Genomic DNA, 20,299 nt, shown 5'->3' on the forward strand with positions numbered 1-20,299 from the left:
TAGTTAAAATAAGGAGAAATAAGCTAATAGAAAATGGTTATGAAAACTGTTAAGCCAGGCATGCTGGCACATGCCTGTATTCTCAGTATTTGGAAGTCTGAGATAGTCTCAGTAAAATAGTGAGACTCAGCAACCTAGCATGACCCTGTTTCAAAACAAACAAACAAAAATGAGCTAGGTGTGTAGCTCAGAGGTAGAATGCATCTGAGTTCAATCCCTAGCACCACAAAGATAAATAAATAGATAAATAAATAGGTAAATATATACATAAATTTAAAACACTTATTTTCCTTTCCTTAGTAAATAAAACATGAAGTATGAATTAAAATTATGTGTTCAGTCAAACTGTCCTACTTGTATAATTATAGCCACTTTAGAGAAAAGAATAAATTAATATCTAGGTAATGCCAATGCTGTGTATGAAACATACACTAAACAAACTCCTGAATTTTTATCCTAAAGGGTTTTGGTGGGGGAGATACTGGTGTTTGAACCCAGGGGCATTCTACCTCTGAGCTATATCCTCAGCCCTCTTTTAGTTTTCATTTTAAAACAGGGTCTCCCAAGTTGCTAAGTAGCTGAGGCTGGCTAAGAACCTATGAGTCTCCTATCTCAGCCCCCCAAGTACTAGAATTACAGGTGTGCACCACAACATCAGGTCTATATCTTACAGTTTCCCCTTTTCCCTTTTGCCCCACAGTTGAGAAATAGGTAAATTAGAGAAACATAATCAGCTAAAAGATAATCAACTAGGCTCTATGTAAACTTCAGAGCACGAAGTCTAAGTTGGTTCATAACATTCTTCACATTTCTGTTATTAATGCCAGAAAGTTAAAAGAATGAAGATGGTCTACTTTCATCTCTTACTTCACTGTAACATTTGGTTTTATTACATAATTATGCAACCATCGCCAAACAAAAAGCTGTTAGAAATAAACTTTCTCAAGTCAATGACCTAATGCTTACTAAACAAGAAATACTATACAGAGCTTAAATGTTAAATGAAAAGTTCATTTTAAGGAAAATAGCAGCATCTACAAATAAAAATCATTCTTTTTCATATGAATTTTGAAAATACTTCCTTGCTTAGCGTACCATCCTACAAGAGCTTTCTTGATTTTTAAAGCAGCAGTTTATATTTACATGGCTGTGTTTGACTGTAAGGTTTCTATTTTGTTCTGTTTTTGAAAACCATGGTAGAGGTACTTACCATTGACACAGCTCCTTAGGTCAGGATAAGCATTAGTTGACTGACGTGCAGCAATGAATAATCCAGCTCGGAAAGAACCAAGACAAGCTGTAAATGAAAAGAAATGTAATCATCTTGGAGTAACTACACTTGTTTAATCTGAAATCAAGGCAGAAATTACCCAAAGAAGTAGAATATTTATGCTTCTGTGGATTCACAAGACTCAGTATTCAAAACATTAACCCTAAATGTTTTCACCTACTATTTTTTTTCTGTCAAAGTTTAATAAACATTGTGATTAAACTGGAAGATGTTTATAAGTCCTAAGTATATTAGCTTTACGTTTGCCATTTGAAACAAGAGGGAAGGCACAGCACATTTTTATACTGCGTGGCTTACATATAGCATATTACCTCTTCCCTTGAGAAATAGTATATCTAAAATGCACTTTGATGAACACTGCATAATAAAATGATATACGTCACTATATAAGTGGGTATATGGAAGTTGAATAGAAATCAAACAAATGCATACTCAAAATTTTCAGTAGTCTAAGAATGTATCATAGCATTGATACTACGTGGGTAAGGATGCTTGGATCCTTAAATGTTTGGTTCCGAATTTTTAAAAATTTTTTTATTGGTGCATTGTATTCATATATCTTAATGAGATGCAAGATGATGGAGGTATACATGCACACATCACCCAATTAGCCCTTACCCAGTTCCCACCCATCCCCTCCCCCTCCCACCTCATGTTTGGCTTGCTGATTGATATTGATGTATTTGTTAAACATGTGCATTAGAGAATGTCTCTCTTCTCCCTTCCATCCCCTCAGCTAGGTCACCTTATTTGCTAATCTACAGAATCTCCTTCTTCATCTAGAGTTCCTCCTATGCACCCTTTTCCCCTAGCTTTCACATATTAGGGAAACCATCCAATTTCTATTTTTTGTGACTGACTAGGTTCCGAATTTTTAATTTCAACATTCTTCAGCCTGTTCTCTACTGAGGGTTACTACAGGTGAAAAGTACATCATGTTACCACCAAAGAAATGTGTCTGGCATGCTCTTGATGTCCCCTTCCCACCTGGGGTAAGATATTTCTGAAGTTTCAGCTGAATTGAGAAGGTGGAATTCCATCGTTAATCTTCTATTATCAAATTGTATTGACAGCAATTTTAGTTTCCTCTTCTTCTGGGATGTTATTTTGTGATGTTACATATTTTCAGGAATAATCATCAAAATCCTGTCATGTTACTGAAAACTTTTTTTCCATTCCTTCCACATCTGAAATTTCTTTTTTGTTAGGTATTAATTCTACCTGTTGCTTGGTCAGCAAGACAATGCAAATTCATTTTTCCCATTTCAAAATGTTTTCTTCAATTAAATCTTGTAATCCAGGACATCTACTATGTTATTCTACTATATTTCAGGAATATTTCAATCACAGTCTTCTTTTTTAAATTTTTTATTGGTGCATTGTAGTCATATATCTTAATGGGATAAAAGATGGTGGAGACATACATGCACACAATACCCAATTAGCCCTTACCCAATCTCCACCCCAACCCTTCCCCATACCTCCTTCCCATGCTTGGCTTAGTGATTGAATTTGATATGTTTAAGTACATCATGTGCTTTAGAGAGTTTCCCTCTTTCCTCCTCTCATCCCCTCAGTTAGGTCACCTTATTTGCTCATTGAGTTCCTTCTGTTACCCATTTCTTTCTAGCTTTTGCATATTAGGGAGAGCATCCAATTTCTTATTTTTTTGTAACTGACTAATCTCACTTAGCATACAGTTCCATCCATTTCCCTGTAAATGGTGTAATTGTGTTTTCTTTCTTTCTTTCTTTCTTTCTTTCTTTTTTTTTTTTTTTTTTTTGGTGGTACTGGGGTTCCTGGAAGCCCTTCTACCTCCGGGCTACGCTCCCAGACCTATTTTATATATTTTTTGAAACAGGGTCTCTTACGCCAGCGCGGCTGGCTTCAAACCTGCGCAATCCTCCTGTCTCCGCCTCCCAAGCGTGGGGATTACAAGCGTGCGCCACCACGCCCGGCGTAATTGTGTTTTCTTTATGGCTGAGTAAAATTCCATTGTATTCATATCCCACAGTTTCATAATCCATTCATCTTTTGACAGACATTTTGGCTGGTTCCATAGTTTGGCAATGGTGAATTGTGCATCTATGAACATAGATATACATACATTAGTTTGGTAGTTTGGTTTCCTTTCGTTTGGGTAGATACCCAGAAGTGGTATTGCTGGATCAAATGGTAAGTTTGTTCCCATTCTTCTGAGGATCCTCCATACTGTTTTCCAAAGTGGTTGCACTAATTTGCAATTCCACCAACAATGTTTTAGAGTTCCCACTTCTCCACATCCTCTCCAGCATTTGTTGTTGTTTGTGTTTTGAATGATTGCCATTCTAGTTGGAGTTAGGTGAAATCTCAGGGTAATTTTTATTTGTATCTCTCTGATTGCTAATGATGTTGAGCATTTTTTTCATGCATTTATTGGCCATTTGAATAGCTTCTTTCATTAAGTGTCTATTTAATTCATCTGCCAATTTTTTTGATTGGGTTAGTTGTTTTCTTAGTGATGAGTTTCTTGAGTTCTCTGTATATTCTAGATATTAGTCCTCTATCAGAGAAGTAGTTGGCAAATATATTATCCCATTCTGTTGGCTCTCAGTTGAGGTTCTTGATAGTTTCCTTGGCTATACAGAAGGTCTTCAGTTTCATGCAGTTCTACGTATTGATTCACCTTTTAGTTTCTGCTGAATGAAGACTGGGTCATAAAAAAAAAGTAAGGGGTGAAATCAAGAAATTTCTAGAAACAAATGAAAATAGAGATACAACATATCAAAACCTCTGAGACACTTTGAAGGCAGTATTATGAGGAAAATTCATAGCACTGAGTGCTCACATAAGAAAAACAGAAAATCCTCAAGTAAATAACCTAAGGACACACATCTAAGACTTATCAACATGTTTTCTTTTGGTACTCTGAGGATCGGGTGCCTCAAGCGATATTGTTTGTCTTAGAAGGTCCATCTTAGCCCTGTTCTGAGACACAGGATTGCTGACATACTTAGATATTTCATGTCTTTGAAAAAAAAAATGTTCAGACACATAAAAAGTCCAGTCTGGACTCTCACTTCTGAAAGGCCAGCATCCAACAGGACTTTATCAACTTCCTTTGATAAAGAGGGTCCTGCTTCTGCATGTGCTCCCAGCTTAATCCTCTACCACTGTGTTTCCTGTGGTACTTAGGAGATTTCTAATTGCGATCTTTCCATCTTCAACGTGTTTTGGTTCGCTTCTATATGTGAGATGATTATTCTTCAAAAGATTTTTTTGTAAGCCAGGCATGGTGACACACGCTTGTAATCCCAGTACCTGGGTTGCTAAGACAGGAGGATCATAGGTTCCTGGCCAGCCTCAGCAATCTCTGTGGCCCTCTGCAACTTAGTGAGACTCTGTTTCAAAATAAAGAATAAAATAGAGCTGGAGATGTAGCTCAGAGGTAGAATACCCTGGCTTCAATCTTTAATACCACAAAATATATTTTTATTGTATTATTACTGTTTTACCCCAGTTTTCATGGATTTTTAATTTTTTGGTTTAGATGTTCTATTGAAAATGAGCTATATCCCCAAATCCATCCAGATCTGTACAAGAAATCTTTTTATCTCATTTATATTAAAAAATCACTCACCAGGTCTTCAAACTATTTAAACATTCCCTTCACAGGCAGGCTTATGTAACAAACTGCTGTGTGAATAAAATGTTAGACATTAGCCTGGCGTGGTGGCACAAGCTTGTAATCTCCGCGCTTGGGAGGCAGAGACAGGAGGATTGCACAGGTTCAAAGCCAGCCTCGCGGCTTAAAAGATCCCGTTTTCAAATAAAAATAAAATAGGTCTGGGAGTGTAGCCCGGAGGTAGAAGGGTTTCCAGGAACCCCAGTACCACAGAAAAAATATATATATATTAGGCATCATCTGGAATACCGATTCTAGCTTCATGTCTCACACAGGCAAGTTCTGATTGGAGGATATTTCTGACCTTTGGCACATCATGTTGGGCTGAGATAGTTGATCTAATTTATCTCAAGTGAAAGGTCTATTTTTATTGGAAAGTCATTTGAATTTTTAGCAGTAGCTTCATTTGAATTATAACATATTCTTCATTCCAAACTGTTAAGGGAACCATTAAAGGACACTGTAATTAATTGGATTCTTGCTCTATAGTTTTGAACTGTAAAATGTAAAGTAATGTGAAAGAGTAACTTTTACATTCTTGTTCCAAAAATTCTGTTGTTGTTCAGCTTTAGTTTTCAAAGGGGTCCAGGTGTAACTTTGTGAAGTCATCATTACCATTTCTGGGAGTCACAGATGTTCATAAGTCTTCAGCACAGCCACTAACTAAAAGATAAATCTTTAGAGACAAAGGAATTCTTCTTAGTTATGCTTTCCCTTTTCTTTTATTTTGTATTGGTGCACCATAATCACCCATCTTGATCGAGCTCAGGGTGATAGAGGCACACATGCACACAGCATTGGTTGAGCCCTCCTCCAGTTTCTACTCCACTCCCTCTCCCTCCCCACCTTCCCACCTTCCCATGCTTTGTGGTTGGCTTTGATAACCTTGTGTAAGTACATCATGTCCATTGAGGTGTTTCCTTCTTCAAATCTTCCTCCCCACACCCATCTCCCTCAGGCCCTCTCCTTCATTCCACTAAGGTTTCTCCTTCTTTGTCTGGAGTCCCTTCTGTGTCCCAATTTCTCCCTAGCTTCCACAGATGGGGGAAAACATCCAACCATCACGTTTTGTGACTGACTAATCTTATTTCGCACAATATTATCCAGTTATATCCATTTCCCTGCAAATGACATAATTTTGTTTTTATGGTTTTTTATGGCTTCTTATGGCTTCCATTGTGTATATAGCCCATAATTTTATAATCCAATCATCTGTTTATGGACATCATAGCTGGTTCCATAGTTTGGCAATTATGAATTGTGCAGCTTTAAACATAAATATGTGTTCATTACTATGGTAGTCCATTTTCAATTATTTTGGATAAATTTTTGGAGTGGTATAGCAGGGTTGTATGGTAGGTTCATTCCCGTTCCTCTGAGGACCCTCCACACTCTTTTCCAGAGTGGCTGCACTAATTTGCAATCTTACCAAAAATGTATCAGAATTCCTATTTTTACACATGCGTACCAGCATTTATTATTGTTTGTGGTTTTTTATTATTTTTTTTGTTTGTTTTTTGAGGTACTGGAGATGGAATCCAGAGGGATTCTATCTCCAAGATACACCCCCAGTCCTATTTTTTATATTTTATTTTGAAACAGGGTCTCACTGAATTGTGGAGGGCCTCAGTAGTAGCTGAGGCTGGCCGCGTCAGCCTCCCAAATGCTGGAATTACAAGCATGCGCCACCATGCCTGGCTTGTTAGTGTTTTTAATGATTGCCATTCTGATTGGGGTTAGGTGAAATCTCAAGGTAGTTTTGATTTGCATCTCTCTGATTGCTAATGATGTTGAGAATTTTTTCATGTATGAATTAGCCATTTGCTTTTCTTCTTATGTGAAGGGTCTATTTAGTTCACTTACCCATTTTTTCAATTGGGTTATTTGGTTTTGCTTTGTTTTGTTGGTGGTGAGTTTCTGCAGTTCTTTGTATAATCTAGATAACAGTCCTCTATCAGAAGAGTAGCCGGCAAAGATCTCTCAGAGATCTATCAGCTCTCTATCGAGGTTCTTGATAGTTTTCTTTGCTGCAGAGAATGTCTTCAGTTTCATGCAATCTCACATATTTGTCCTTGTTTTAATTTCTTATGCCTTTGGAGTCTTGATGAGAAAGTTTTTACCCATGCCTATCTGTTGGAGTGTTGGCTCTATGCCCTCTTCAAGTAACTGCAAAATCTCTGAATCTGGATTTATTTCCATTGTGACATTGGCTTGTGAATCCAAAGTATTCTTTTCAGTCTCAACATAAAAAGAAATGACTGTGAAGTTTTTCTCTTTTTGGCTGGCCTTCCTTCCTTCCTTCCTTCCTTCCTTTCTCAGTACCTTTCCTTCTAGTTCATTGTCATTAGTAGCTGTTGTGACTGGATTTCTTGTTGTGGTGCTCCATCTACCTTTATAAAAACTAAAAAATCTATAGGCAGGATTATAATAAATATAAAAATCATAAAAATAGTTTAGGAAAGCTTTTTTTTGTAGAAGAATTTTAAATCAGAAATGAAAAAGACCTGTGTATTTAATTCTGCAGCAGAGAAACCTGTTACTACAGCCCAGAGGCTGATTTAGTAAGTCTGCATAATTAAGTCAATAGGAGCTAGTGTTTCTGGTTGCTGCAGGCAACTTCCAAACATTCTAATGTTGAACAGAGACTACCGCAATAATATTTGTATAATTTCTTAATATCACAAAGCAAGTTTTCTGAATTCCTTTTATTCCTGACTACAATCCGTGAAATTAAATATAGTTACCTAACATTTGTTGCCAGTAAACTAAGAAATAACAGGTGACAGAGATGAAGCACATGAGAATTTTAAAGTAACTAGAAGTCATTTAGTGCTAAAAACATATTTCCCAACAGCCACTGAAGACATATTTATTGTTTCATTGCTCAGATAGTCAGCAACTTCCCAAAAAAAAGGTAATGTTTTGGTTATGTTTTTCCCTGTTGGTACTAGAGATTAAACTCATGGCATTATATGCCTGAGCTAAACCCCCAGCATTATTTTATTTTATTTTATTTTATTTTATTTTATTTTATTTTATTTTATTTTGAAACAGGGTCTTGCTAAGTTGCTGAGGCTGATCTCAAACCTTCTGAATTGGTCTCCCAAGGGCTGGGATTAAAGGCATGTGCCACAAGCCCGGTCAATGTTTTGGTGATCTTTTGCTGAGTGACAAGTCATCACCCAAACTAGTAGCTTAAGCAATCACAGTATTTTGCTCATGATTTGTATGTCAATATTTGGAAAGAGTCTGGTGGGGCTAAAGGTCTTACATGGACTCAGCCAGGCTAGCTGGGGAAGGAAAAAGCTGCTCCAAGACATCTCTTCCTGCACGCATCTAACACCTCATGTTCTTTGGCACCTCTCTCTCAGTATATATGTCAAGGCCTCTCCATGTGCCTGGGTTTCTCATAGTATGCTGGTCTTAGAGTGGCACATCTTTCAAGGCAGCTAGCTTCCCCAAAGAAGAAGCTGCTAGGCCAGTGAAGGGGCACTGTATCACTTTCATCATATCATGTTGAAGACAGCAGTTCTGGGTCCATCCAAGAGTAAGAATTCTACCTCAGATAAGGGTGTGAGGGGGAGCAAAATGACATTTCAGATGAGTAAGTAGAATGAGAGATACTTTTGCATTATCTTTGGAAAGCACCATTTATCACATACAAACTCAAAGGCTTATTTGAATTCAGTGTGGTTTAAGTTTCCTACTACTACAGTAACACATTACCACAAACTTAGTTTAAATAATACAAATTTATTCTCTAATCCTTATGGGTATCAGAAGCCCAAACCAAGGCTTCACCAGGGGTTTACTCCTTCAAGAGACTTCAAGGTAAAATTCCCCTTCTTGCTTTTTCAGCTTCCAGAGGCTGTCTGTATTCCTTCCTTCACGGTTTCCTTTTTGCACCACTCCCAGTTCCTACTCCAGCATCAAACATCTTACATTCACTCCTGCCCCCCAACCCTGAATAATCCACAGGATTACAAAGGGCCTTCCCAGATAAATCGGGATAATATCCTCATCTCAAGATCCTTAATCACATATGCAATAGTTCTTTTTCCATATAAAATATCATCCCCATATTCTAAGATTAGGACATAGTATTTTGGGGGAGTCCTTATTCAGTCTCCCATGGTGCGTTATAGTCATGGTGGGTTATAATATAATGGCATAGAAATTTTACATCGTGTGATCTTTCTGGAGCACCCAAACCTAAAGAGTATTAGGTATTTTTGCCTTTGGTTCATTTGTTCCTTCGAGTTAATCACTCACTTCCAGACTCATCTTATCTGGTGTGGAGATTTCATTAAAATAACTTTTTTTTGTGTGGTACTGGGGTTCCTGGAAGCCCTTCTACCTCCGGGCTACACTCCCAGACCTATATTTTATATTTTTATTTGGAAACAGTGTCTCTTAAGCCAGCATGGCTGGCTTCCTCCTGCGCGATCCTCCTGTTTCCGCCTCCCAAGTGTGGGGATTACAAGCATGCACCACCATTCCCGTCAATATTTTGATTTTTAATGAGACGGGGGACATATTTATGTCACTAAAAATAGGGGGCTTCCTCCTCTAAATTTTTTATAGGACAATTTATTTATTTATTTATTTATTTATTTATTTATTTATTTTTGCAGTACTGGGGATGGAACTCAGGGGCATTCTATCTTCAAGCGACAACCTCAGCCTTATTTATTTATTCTTTATTTTGAAACAGGGCCTAAGTAACTGAGGCTGTCCATGAACCGCAATCCTCCTGTCTCAGCATCCCAAATGCTGGGATTACAAGCTTGTGCCACCACACTTGGCCTATAGGACAATTTTATAAGAGATAAATTAATATTTTTTTCTATTTTGCATCTATTGAAATGATCACATGGCTCTTGTTCTTTATTCTGTTGGTATGCTGTGTCCTGTTTATTGATTTGTGTGTGTTGAATTATCCTTGCATCCCTAATATGAATTCCAGCAGATCAAGGTATATGGCTTTTCTGATATGCTATTTTACTTAGTTTGCTTGTACTGCTTTATTGAGAAATTTTGCATCTGCTTTCATCAGGAATATGGGTCTGTAGTGTTTTTTTTTTTTTTTTTTTTAGTCTTTGTCTGTTAGGGGTATAAAGATAATCCTGGCCTCATAAAAAATTTTTTGATAGAGTTCCTTCCATTTCAATGTTTTGTAATACTTTAAGAAAAATTGACATTAGTTCTTCCTTAAATGATTTTACAAAATTTAGCTGTAAAGCCATTAGATATTGGATTTTTTTGGATGGGGAATTTGTGTGTGTGTGTGTGTGTGTGTGTGTGTGTGTGTGGTACTGGGGATGAAACCTAGGGGCATTCTATCTCTGACTGACACTCCCAGCCCTGTTTTTTGATATTGAAACAGGGTCTCACTGAGTTGCAAGGACCTCACTAAGTAGCTGAGGCTGTCCACAAACCTGGATCCTCCTGTCTCAGCCTCCTAATTGCTGGGATTACAGGCATGCGTCACCATGCCCAGCTCCTAGATGGGAGATTTTAAATTATTGCTTCAATCACATTACACATTAAATTGTCTATTTCTGTTTAGATTTTACATAACTGTTTAAATTTTCTATTCTTTTTTATTCCATTTTGGTAGGTTGTATACTTTGAGAAATTTATTTATTGCTTCCAGGTTTTCCAGTTGCTTTTGTTTTTGTTTTTGCAGTGTTAGAGACTGAACCTGGGTCTTTCCACATGTGAGTCAATAATTCTACCACAGAGTTATAGTCTGAGCCCTGATTACCCAGGGTTTTCTTTTTTAATATACAGTTGCTCATTATAGTTTCTTATGGTCTTACATATTTCTGTGGTATCAACTGTAATGTTGATTTTTCTTATCTGATTTTATTTACTTGGGTCTTTTCTCCTTTATTCTGGGTTAGTCTAGATAAAGATGACAATTTCATTTATCTTTTCAAATACCAATTCTTTGCTCCATTTTTTTTAAGTTTTTTTAGTTTTTATTTATTTTTGTTCTGATACCTGTTATTTTTCCCTTCTGTTAACTTTGGGTTTTCATTCTTGTTGCTTTTCTTACTTTGGGGTGCATTGTTAGGTTATTTATTTGACACCTCAGTTTCTTAATGTGCTCATGTATTACTATGAACTTCCCTCTAAGTAGTACTTTTATATTTTTTTGGCAGAACTGGGGATTCGACTAAGGGGCATCCTACCTCTGAGCTACACCCCAACCCTATTTTTTATTCTTTATTTTGAAACAGGGTCTCACTAACTGGCTGAGAACCTCACTAAGTTGCTGAGGTTGGCCACGAACCTGCGATCTTCCTGTCTTAGCCTCTCAAGTACTGGGATTACAAGTGTGTGCCACCGCACCTAGCTCTCTGTAGTGCTTCTGCCTTGCCCCACGAACTTTAGTATCCTGTGTTTTCATTTTACTAATTTCTTTAGGTTGTTTAATTTCCCTTTGGATTTCTTCCATTGCCCATTGTTCATTTAGCAGTATGCTATCCAATTTCCATGTGTTTGTGTACTTTCCATTCTACTTACTGTTGATTTATAGTTTTAATCCATTGTGTTTTGAGAATATACATGATAGTTTTATTCATGTTAATCACTAAAACTTGATTTCTGTCCTAACATAGTATCTACTATAGAGAATGTTCCATGTGCTAATGAAATGAATGCATATTTGGTTGCTTTTGGATGAAATGTTTTGTAAAAATCTGTAGGTCCATTTGTTCTACAGTATGGTTCAGCTCAGATGTGTCATTGTTGAAGCTTATAATTTTTAATAGGAAAATACTGTCTCTTTTTGCTATAAAATATTTAATTCCTATCCAAAATTGAAAAGCTCAAGTAGTCTTGATAGTCTTTTTTTTTTTATGTCAGCCGTGCATATCCTTGGTTTTCATTTAGAAAGTGAGGAATCACATATAAATTTAAAAAGAAGAGATCATTTTCATGGATATACGCCTAAGTTCATTACCCTTTTAAAACATGACAGCAAAAAATGTTAGACAATCTTATTCCACTTATATCTACAAAAACATATAATGCCACCTCACAATTAACTTTTTAGTTTCCCTTTTTTAAATATGAAGAAAATTATTGAAGTTTGACATTAGTAACTAGAAAAGGGAAGATAAATGAGGAAAATCAAATAAAATGGGAATAGAAAAGTCAGCAAAAAACTAAGAACACTAGCATGAGAAATATTTTTACTATTTGTTCAGAAAACAATGCATCATTTTATTGCTTGCTTCAAACTTATTAGATAAATTATTTCTATTCATTTGACATATAAGAAAGATATAGTTCATCAAGGCTAGTTTTAAAGTTGGTAATGGGGTAGACTGAGTTGTAGTATACTATAATTGAGTCTCCATAGCTTAAGATGTTCCACAAATATTAGAGGTAGACCATCATGTACTACTAAAAAATTGAAGAGTAATCACAAAGGATCTCCCATTCAGTAGTCTTGGGCTTTTAGTCTTACTTTTTTAAAGGATAAATAGAAGTTCATAACATCATCTCAATGTAAATCCTCCTAAGAAAAGGTAAAATGTTAACTATTTCCCATCTCAAAATGATCCCAGCAATTCTTTTTTTGTGTTTGGTTGTCTGGTGGTACTGGGGGTGGAACCCAGAGGCTTTCTACATCCATGCTATACTCCCAGACCTATTTTATATTTTATTTGGGAATATTGTCTCACTAAGTTGCTGAGAGCCTCACTAAGTAGCTGAGGCTGGCTTCAAACCTGTGTGATCCTCCTGTCTCAGCCTCCCAAGCATGGGGCACTCAGCAATCCCAGAAGTTCTTGCAAGGATACTCAGAACAAGACAATACCAAAACAAAACAAAAAGAAAAACACTAAACTATAATTATACTAACAAATTTCAAGAGATATATGAGTTTAAGAGTCATTATTATTTGCAAAACTATATTAATAATGCTAAACTACATTAATGTGTTTCAGAGCTTATATCTGTGGGTTTTTTCAATTTTTTATTTATTTACTTCAGGCTAGCTGGGATGAGAATAGTGTGAAAAGACACACAGATACGGATTATTTTGAACAAAGAGGAGGGACATCTCTTTGCTCTGGAGCCATGGAGAATTTGCACCATCAGCAAGAGGTGCAAAAAATTATACTCTACTTTGATTATTACTTGGAAATACTGACAACTTCCCAAGCAGTGTCAATATAATATATTTGTATCTTTGCTTCAAGCAAACTGGAGCTTTGTTACGTTTAATTGACACTTAATCGAAATAATGAGTGAAATGTCACTTCTATCCCTTGAGAGCCTAGAATCATATCCCAGAACAGAACATGGATAGGAAACTGCAGGGAGTGATGAAATGGTGTCACAAAGAGAAAAGCTGTTAATGATTTCTATACATGTCTAAATGAAATACTGTGAAGGATTCAGAGATTTTTCCTTTCATTGAAAGATAATTCATGAAAACTCATATTCATAGAGGATTTTTGTGTGCCTAAATATAACTGAGTCCTAAAATTTTTTGTGAGAAAGACATGGGAATAAAAAAACTAAAAGTCAAAATGTCACTTGGTAATTAAAAACCACTCCAAATTTGTCTATATTTCATTAAATAAAAGGAACACAAAGATCTTATTGCTAAAGATAATGAAATTATATTGTATGGGATATATATGAATGAAGAGTTAGACTTGACTATAGCCAAGTTCATGTCTAAGATTATATAATTGAGACTTACCTAAGTATTTTGGATAAAAATAATCCTAGAAAAAAAAGAAAATATATTAGTAAAACTAAATTTCATTACAAAATTAAAACTTATTGTTATGTTTTACATTAAATATAAAATAAATTACATATTAAAATATCAATATTATAGGGAGCTTGGCATGGTGGCACATGCTTTTAATCCCAGTACTTGGAAGGCTAAGACAGGAGGATTGCAGGTATAGAACATGGTACAAAATATATTTTTCATTATATACAGAAATGAAAATGTTGTAAGCAAAAAAAAAAAAAAAGAAATTAAATCATGTCTTTGGAACATGACTCTAATCTGAAAACAGGTTCTACTTAAGATGATAAATATAATCACATATGCCCCTTTTTGTAAATCACTTATTTTTTCCATAATGATGAGATATCCATTTGATATACTTTGTGCCATGATAATCGCCCATACCAGTTCCAATGTTGAATAACAATGAACTTGAATTTGAAATGAAATAAAGTAGACACAGGTAACTCATAACATCTACAGTATGTGTGATATAAATTGGTTGTGCATTCTGTGAATCAGTAATATAGATTAAGGAATGTACTTTATGAAAAGGAAGAAATGTTAAACATTTTTAACATTAAGTTTCCCAGGTTGGTCCACTAAAACATTTTTAATTCATAATATATCTAACATGTAGCATAAACAGCACAAGAACAGTATCATGAAAAAACAGAATTTCTATATAAAAACATACTCAGTGTTCCAGCCTAAAAAGTCCCGAGAATATCTTCATCTAGTACAGAGTCAAAGCTCTCACTCTTCCTGACTCATGCATATTAAATTCACAAGACACACCTTCTATAAAGAAGGGATACCATACTGAGTAATTCAGACAACAGTGTAGTTTTATTCTGAAGAAAAGTCAGGAGGATAAGCAGGAAGAAATGTGGTGCAAAGAGTGAAGGTGTGAGGGGGAAAGGATTATATTAGAGTAAGGAGGTCAGCAAGAGAGTTAACGTTGAGAATGTGGACTGAGAGTACTCAGGATATGAACAGGGAATGACTGAAATAGGGCACAGAATGGATAAACAATGTATTTCTTTCCTTTCATTTCTCCCATTTCTGCATTATTCCCTCTGCGATATCTTTCTTTTCTGCCAATGAAAACAATGTTGGAATTAGTGAAAGTAAGAAAATATATGTTTTTCTTTCTCCATCTTTCCTCTTCTTCCTTGTAGTCTTCTACTTCACCACTCATTTAATAGAGGCTAATTTCTAAGAATACACACATACACACACACACACACACACACACACACACACACACATATGTTTCATATGTATTTATTTCATATATATATATATATGTATTCAATACAAATTCATATGTATTTATTTCATATATATGTGAAATAAATACTAAACTATTCATGAGCAATGTAATAATATGATAGCTCTGGCATGCCAATGTGCTTTAAAATATTTCAGCAAAACAAAGCAAAAACTAGGGTGGGAGGGATGGAGAATATGCAAAAAAAAAAAAAAAGTGGGGATTATTGACAACTGCTAAAGGGGAGATGGCAATAATATTGCAGTTTATTGTATTGTTCTACTTTGGTATATATTTAAATTTTTCATAATATAAAGGAATGCTTGTATTTATATGATATATTCCTTATTATTATGGAAATGTATTATATATAATTTAGAACATATACACATTCCATTTTACTATGGAAATATAAAACATGTAAAATGTAAAATTCTGTGCAACAAATGTACTCTGCTATATTGTATGGAATAAAATATATTTGTCTTTTTAGTCATTTATATATAAAAGCTACACAACAGAAAGAAGAACATTTTGATTCAATCCCAAGAAGATTAAAAATTAATGTCTGAGAAATTCTCACTTTAAATTTATTAGGTTAGATGGAGGCAAGTAGGATTCAAGAGAAGACCAGAAGGCACAAGTTGCTACAGTGTTGGACACATCTCTAATTACAGAAGAATAGTTTTTTGCTCACTGTCATTTATCCTCATGGTACTGAGAGCCATGGAGAGGTTCAAGAGGGCTAGTTGAGTGTTATGTGCACCTATGTCTCCACCATCTTTTATCCCATCAAGATGTATGACTACAATGCACCAATAAAAAATTTTAAAAAGCAATTAAAAGCATTTAAAATAAAAAAGAGGAACTCTGAATGCTTTCTTCCTCTTATACTCCAGGTTATACTTCATGTCAGGAAAAATATTGGAGATAACTCTAAAGATCATGAGGTTTGAATTCTTAAGGTCACCCTCACACTACTTCTTAGAGGTGCTGTTTATACTCCTGCTACCTATAGAGTATGCTAGAGAAAACCCTCCCTTAGTCTAAGGATAAGATCTGGGGGTCCTATATTTTTATATGATATTTAGAGGTCTTTTTTATTACATTTTGGGGCTAATGTGGAAAGTTTTACACCTTCAAGATTATGGCTGATAGAAAGTGGGCTAAGAAAACTTTCCAAGGGTTTATAAAATAAAAATACACTCAGCATATGCAGTATTGTAAAACAATTCTGAGGATTAAATGTCTATTTCTAGAGCCTGGAGATTAACCAGTTACAAAAAGTGAAAAGTCAGATGTTCTCCCTAATATGCAAAAGCTATGAAGAAAATGGACATAGGAGAGATTCTAGACAAAGAAGGAAATACCTTAGATGAGCAAAGAAGCTGACCTAACTGAGGAAGATGGAAGGGGGGGAAGCGCCCCAATGCACATGATATATGTTCACAGAAACATCAGGCAGTTACTAAGCAAACTTGAGAAGAAGGGATGGAGGAGGGAAAGTAGTGGGGATTAGGGAAGGGCTAAATGAGTGATGTGTGCATGTATGTCTCTACCATTCTCTACCTCATAATGATAAACGATTACAGTGCATCAATAAATTTAAAAAATACTGAATTTCCAAAAAAATGGAAAGATTTACTGAGTACACACACACACACACACACACACACACACACACACACATTATACTTGAGATCTCCTCCTCCTCTTTTCCCTCAATAACTCCAAAATTCTGGTAAGTAGAAAATATTTACAAACTTTGTGGTCAAAAGTATTTGCTACTAATGAGATATCAGTGAATTACAGTTTGGTCAGAACACATTGATATTGACAATAGTGTCTTCCTAATATGCCTACTTTTTTTAAAAAGTTACTTCTTTCTGAATTGTGTTAATGTGTGGAAAGGGAACGCAAGCTTGAAATGCTCAATATGCAATTGTATGTCTAGGCGTGTGAATCTGAGAGTTTCCATGGTTTCTTACCGTCTCAGGGTTATTTTCAAAGACTTCCCTTGCTTCTTCTTTATTGCACAATTCTTCAATGCATTCTCTTTCAAGATTACCCTTTTTGGTTTCTTCAAGCAAAGAATTTGCACGACGTTTTCTAACCAGGACTTGTGAGGCGTGTTGCTTTGACAAAACTGAAGGAAAAATAAATTTGTATGAATGAATCTTTCATTTTCCTTCTAAAATATATCTCTTTTTTGTGTGGTGCTGGGGATTGAACCCAAAGGCATTCTATTTCCAAGCTATACCCTCAGCCAATTTTTTATTCTTTATTTGGAAACAGGGTCTCACAAAGTTGTGGAGGGCCTCACTAAGTAGCTGAGGCTATCTACAAACCTGATCCTCATGTCTCAACCTCTGAAGTACTAGGGTTACAAAGTGCACTATCACTCCAAGCTTAAAATATATCATTTTATTAAGCAATAAAAGCTAAAATGTTTTCTGCCTATGAATTATATGACACTTAAAATTTACTATACTGGAACTATAAAGAAATGCAGATATATAAACTTTGGTCAACAATTTGGAAAGTAGGTTTGGTATGCGACTAAAGTACATTTACACAAATTTACAATGACCTACACAAATTATTAAAATTCATGCTAGAGAGCTAGTAGAAAGATGACATTTGATGTTTACATTCTTCTGGGTACATTGGGCAAGCATGCTAAAATGACTACGTCTTTTGTCATAGTCACATCACCTTTAAAGCAAGAGATAAATTTTCTCGATTTTTTTTTTTTTTTTTTTTTTGGTGTGTGTGTTCTGGAAGCCCTTCTACCTCCGGGCTACACTCCCAGACCTATTTTTATACTTTTTTATTTTTGGAAACAGGGTTTCTTAAGCCAGCTGAGGCTGGCTTTGAACCTGCGCAATCCTCCTGTCTCCGCCTCCCAAGCAATTTTCTCGATTTTAATGAAAAGCTTTTGAGATCTCTGGAAGTATAGCAATGCAGAAGTATTTTCCAATCAGCTACATGAATAGTACCTGATATGCTAAAATATTTGATTACTCATACTAATAGAAAAGTAAAATCCATAAAAAGAAAGCCTTTATGCAAAGCACAAAATATGAAAGGCAAAGATAATTGGTAATTTTGGCTACATAAAATATTTAAATAGTTGAACAACAACAACAAAATAATGCAACAAAATTTATTACTAATCAATAGATTAGAGATTACTTGAATCATATAGAAAAGAAAAAAATACATCCAGACTTTATAAAGCAGCTATGCAAATTAAAAACAAACAACAGGTCAACCAGTTCAGGAAAAAGTGCAAAGTTATAATCACTTCAATGATAAAAACAAAATATAAAGAGAGCAATATAGAGACTGTTTGTGAGATCAGAAATTAGAAAAAAAAAAATAGCCAGGCATGGTGGTGCACGCTTGTAATCCCCGCATTTGGGAGACTGAGACAGGAGGATCGCACAGTTTCAAAGCCAGCCTCAGCTACTTAGTGAGGCTCTCAGCAACTTAGTGAGACCCTGTTTCCAAATAAAGCATAAAATAGGTCTGGGAGTATAGCCCTGAGGCAGAAAGCCTCTGGGTTCCATTCCCAGTAGCACAAAAATAAATAAATAAAAATTAGAAAAAAACTAAATATTTGTCAAAAGTGGAATAGAAAAATCAGCCATAAATCATTTATGCATGGAATAATATACAACTTCTAAAAGGAAAGAAACCTATCTTAGCCTAAAGATCTCCAAGTATAAGTTGAAAATGCAAGTTTTAGAACACTATACAAACAGCACGAAACTATTTATATATGTATATAAATTACATATCATAAGTATATATGTATACATATAGGCAACTTTTTGCTATATATAGCAGCCAATGTTACATATAAGTAAATATTATATGGAGAAATATATAGAAAAGAGTTTGTTAAGACAATAGCAATTATGTGTCAAGACATATCTTAAACAAGACATTTACTGTCCTTTATATAATAAACCCACCCAACTAACAGAACGTGCTTTCAAAATAGTAAACATTTTTGCCAAAAATGTATAAACATGACATTATGAAAACAAATTAAGAATTACATAAACAAAAGAATTACATGAATGTAGGATGAGACAAGAATGTGGTTAGAAGTGCTTTATCAGCAGGCTCAAAGTTCTTCCGCCAAAAATATCCACCCTGCTGACTGCAGGAACGTCTAAAAAGTTTCATTATTTTATCATAATAATAACCATGGCAAATAGAGGCAGTTCTTGCATTATCACTTCTTGATCCTAATGACAACTATTCTTAGATCATAATTTTCTACTTTATATGTAATTAGGAGTTATGTGAGTTAATTTTATTAAGTTCACACAGCTGAGAATAGAAAAGCCTGCCTCTGAAATCTGTCTTTTATTTTTTACTAGCCACAAAGTCCTTAATATTTGTTCACTATTTTGGAATATAAAGTGTCTCAAGAAAGTCCTTGTTAAAACTCAATTACCTTGTGCCGGGCGTGGTGGCGCACGCTTGTAATCCCAGCATTTGGGAGGCTGAGACCAGAGGATCATGGTTCGCAGACAGCCTCAGCTACTTAGTGAGGCCCTCTGCAACTCAGTGAGACCCGGTTTCTAAATAAAGAATAAAAAATAGGGCAAGGGGTGTGGCTCGTAGGTCAAATGCTGGGTTCCATCCCCAGACCCGCAAAAAAAAAAAAAAAACCCAAAAACTCAATTATGTTGCTTACTAATGTCACTGTGTGAGTGACATTTAGATTCAAAATGTTAGAAGATATAAAAGTCAACTTGAAATGTCTCAAAGACCTAGAAATCAGACCACAAAGCATGTAATTACTATAGGAAACATAGGGCCGGACATGGTGACACACATAATCCCAGCATTTGGGAGGATGAGACAGGAGGATTGCGGTTTGTGAACAGCCTCAGCTACTACTTAGTGGGGCCGTTTGCAACTCAGTGAGACCCTGTTTCAAAAGAAAAAATAAAAAGTAGGACTAGGTGTGTAACTCAAAGGTAGAATACCCCTGGTTCCATCCCCAGTAGTGCAAAAAAAAAAAAAAAAAAAAATATATATATATATATATATATATATATATATATATATATATTGACCACAGCCGATGGAACAAATATGTCAATAACACAATCACTGTTTAAACATTAACTGGAATCCTCTTTTGAAATTGTCTTTACAGGTTTTAATGTTCCCTTTAGGTGGGAGTAAACCTTTCTGTTTTTCTTTACTATAAATTTGATTAACTTCTCAGTATTAGTCTCATAAAAGTACCAATAACAACATTAGTAGGGATAGCACTACCAA

General features: G+C 35.3%; 1 protein-coding gene across 1 annotated transcript in view; it reads right to left on the reverse strand.

The window, feature by feature from the left end:
- PROS1 (protein S) overlaps window positions 1-20,299 on the reverse strand; it is a gene marked incomplete at its 3' end in the record, with an annotated part of 76,174 nt that overhangs the window by 37,005 nt on the left and 18,870 nt on the right. The window contains exons 2-4 of the mRNA XM_080696352.1: window positions 16,981-17,138; window positions 13,681-13,705; window positions 1,211-1,297 (exon numbers count right to left, since the gene is read on the reverse strand). Of these exons, the coding sequence (XP_080552478.1) occupies window positions 1,211-1,297; window positions 13,681-13,705; window positions 16,981-17,138 (270 nt within the window). The remainder of the gene's footprint in view (window positions 1-1,210; window positions 1,298-13,680; window positions 13,706-16,980; window positions 17,139-20,299) is intronic.

Source organism: Muscardinus avellanarius, assembly GCF_963383645.1.
Source record: "Muscardinus avellanarius genome assembly, chromosome: 5".
NCBI lineage: Eukaryota > Metazoa > Chordata > Mammalia > Rodentia > Gliridae > Muscardinus > Muscardinus avellanarius.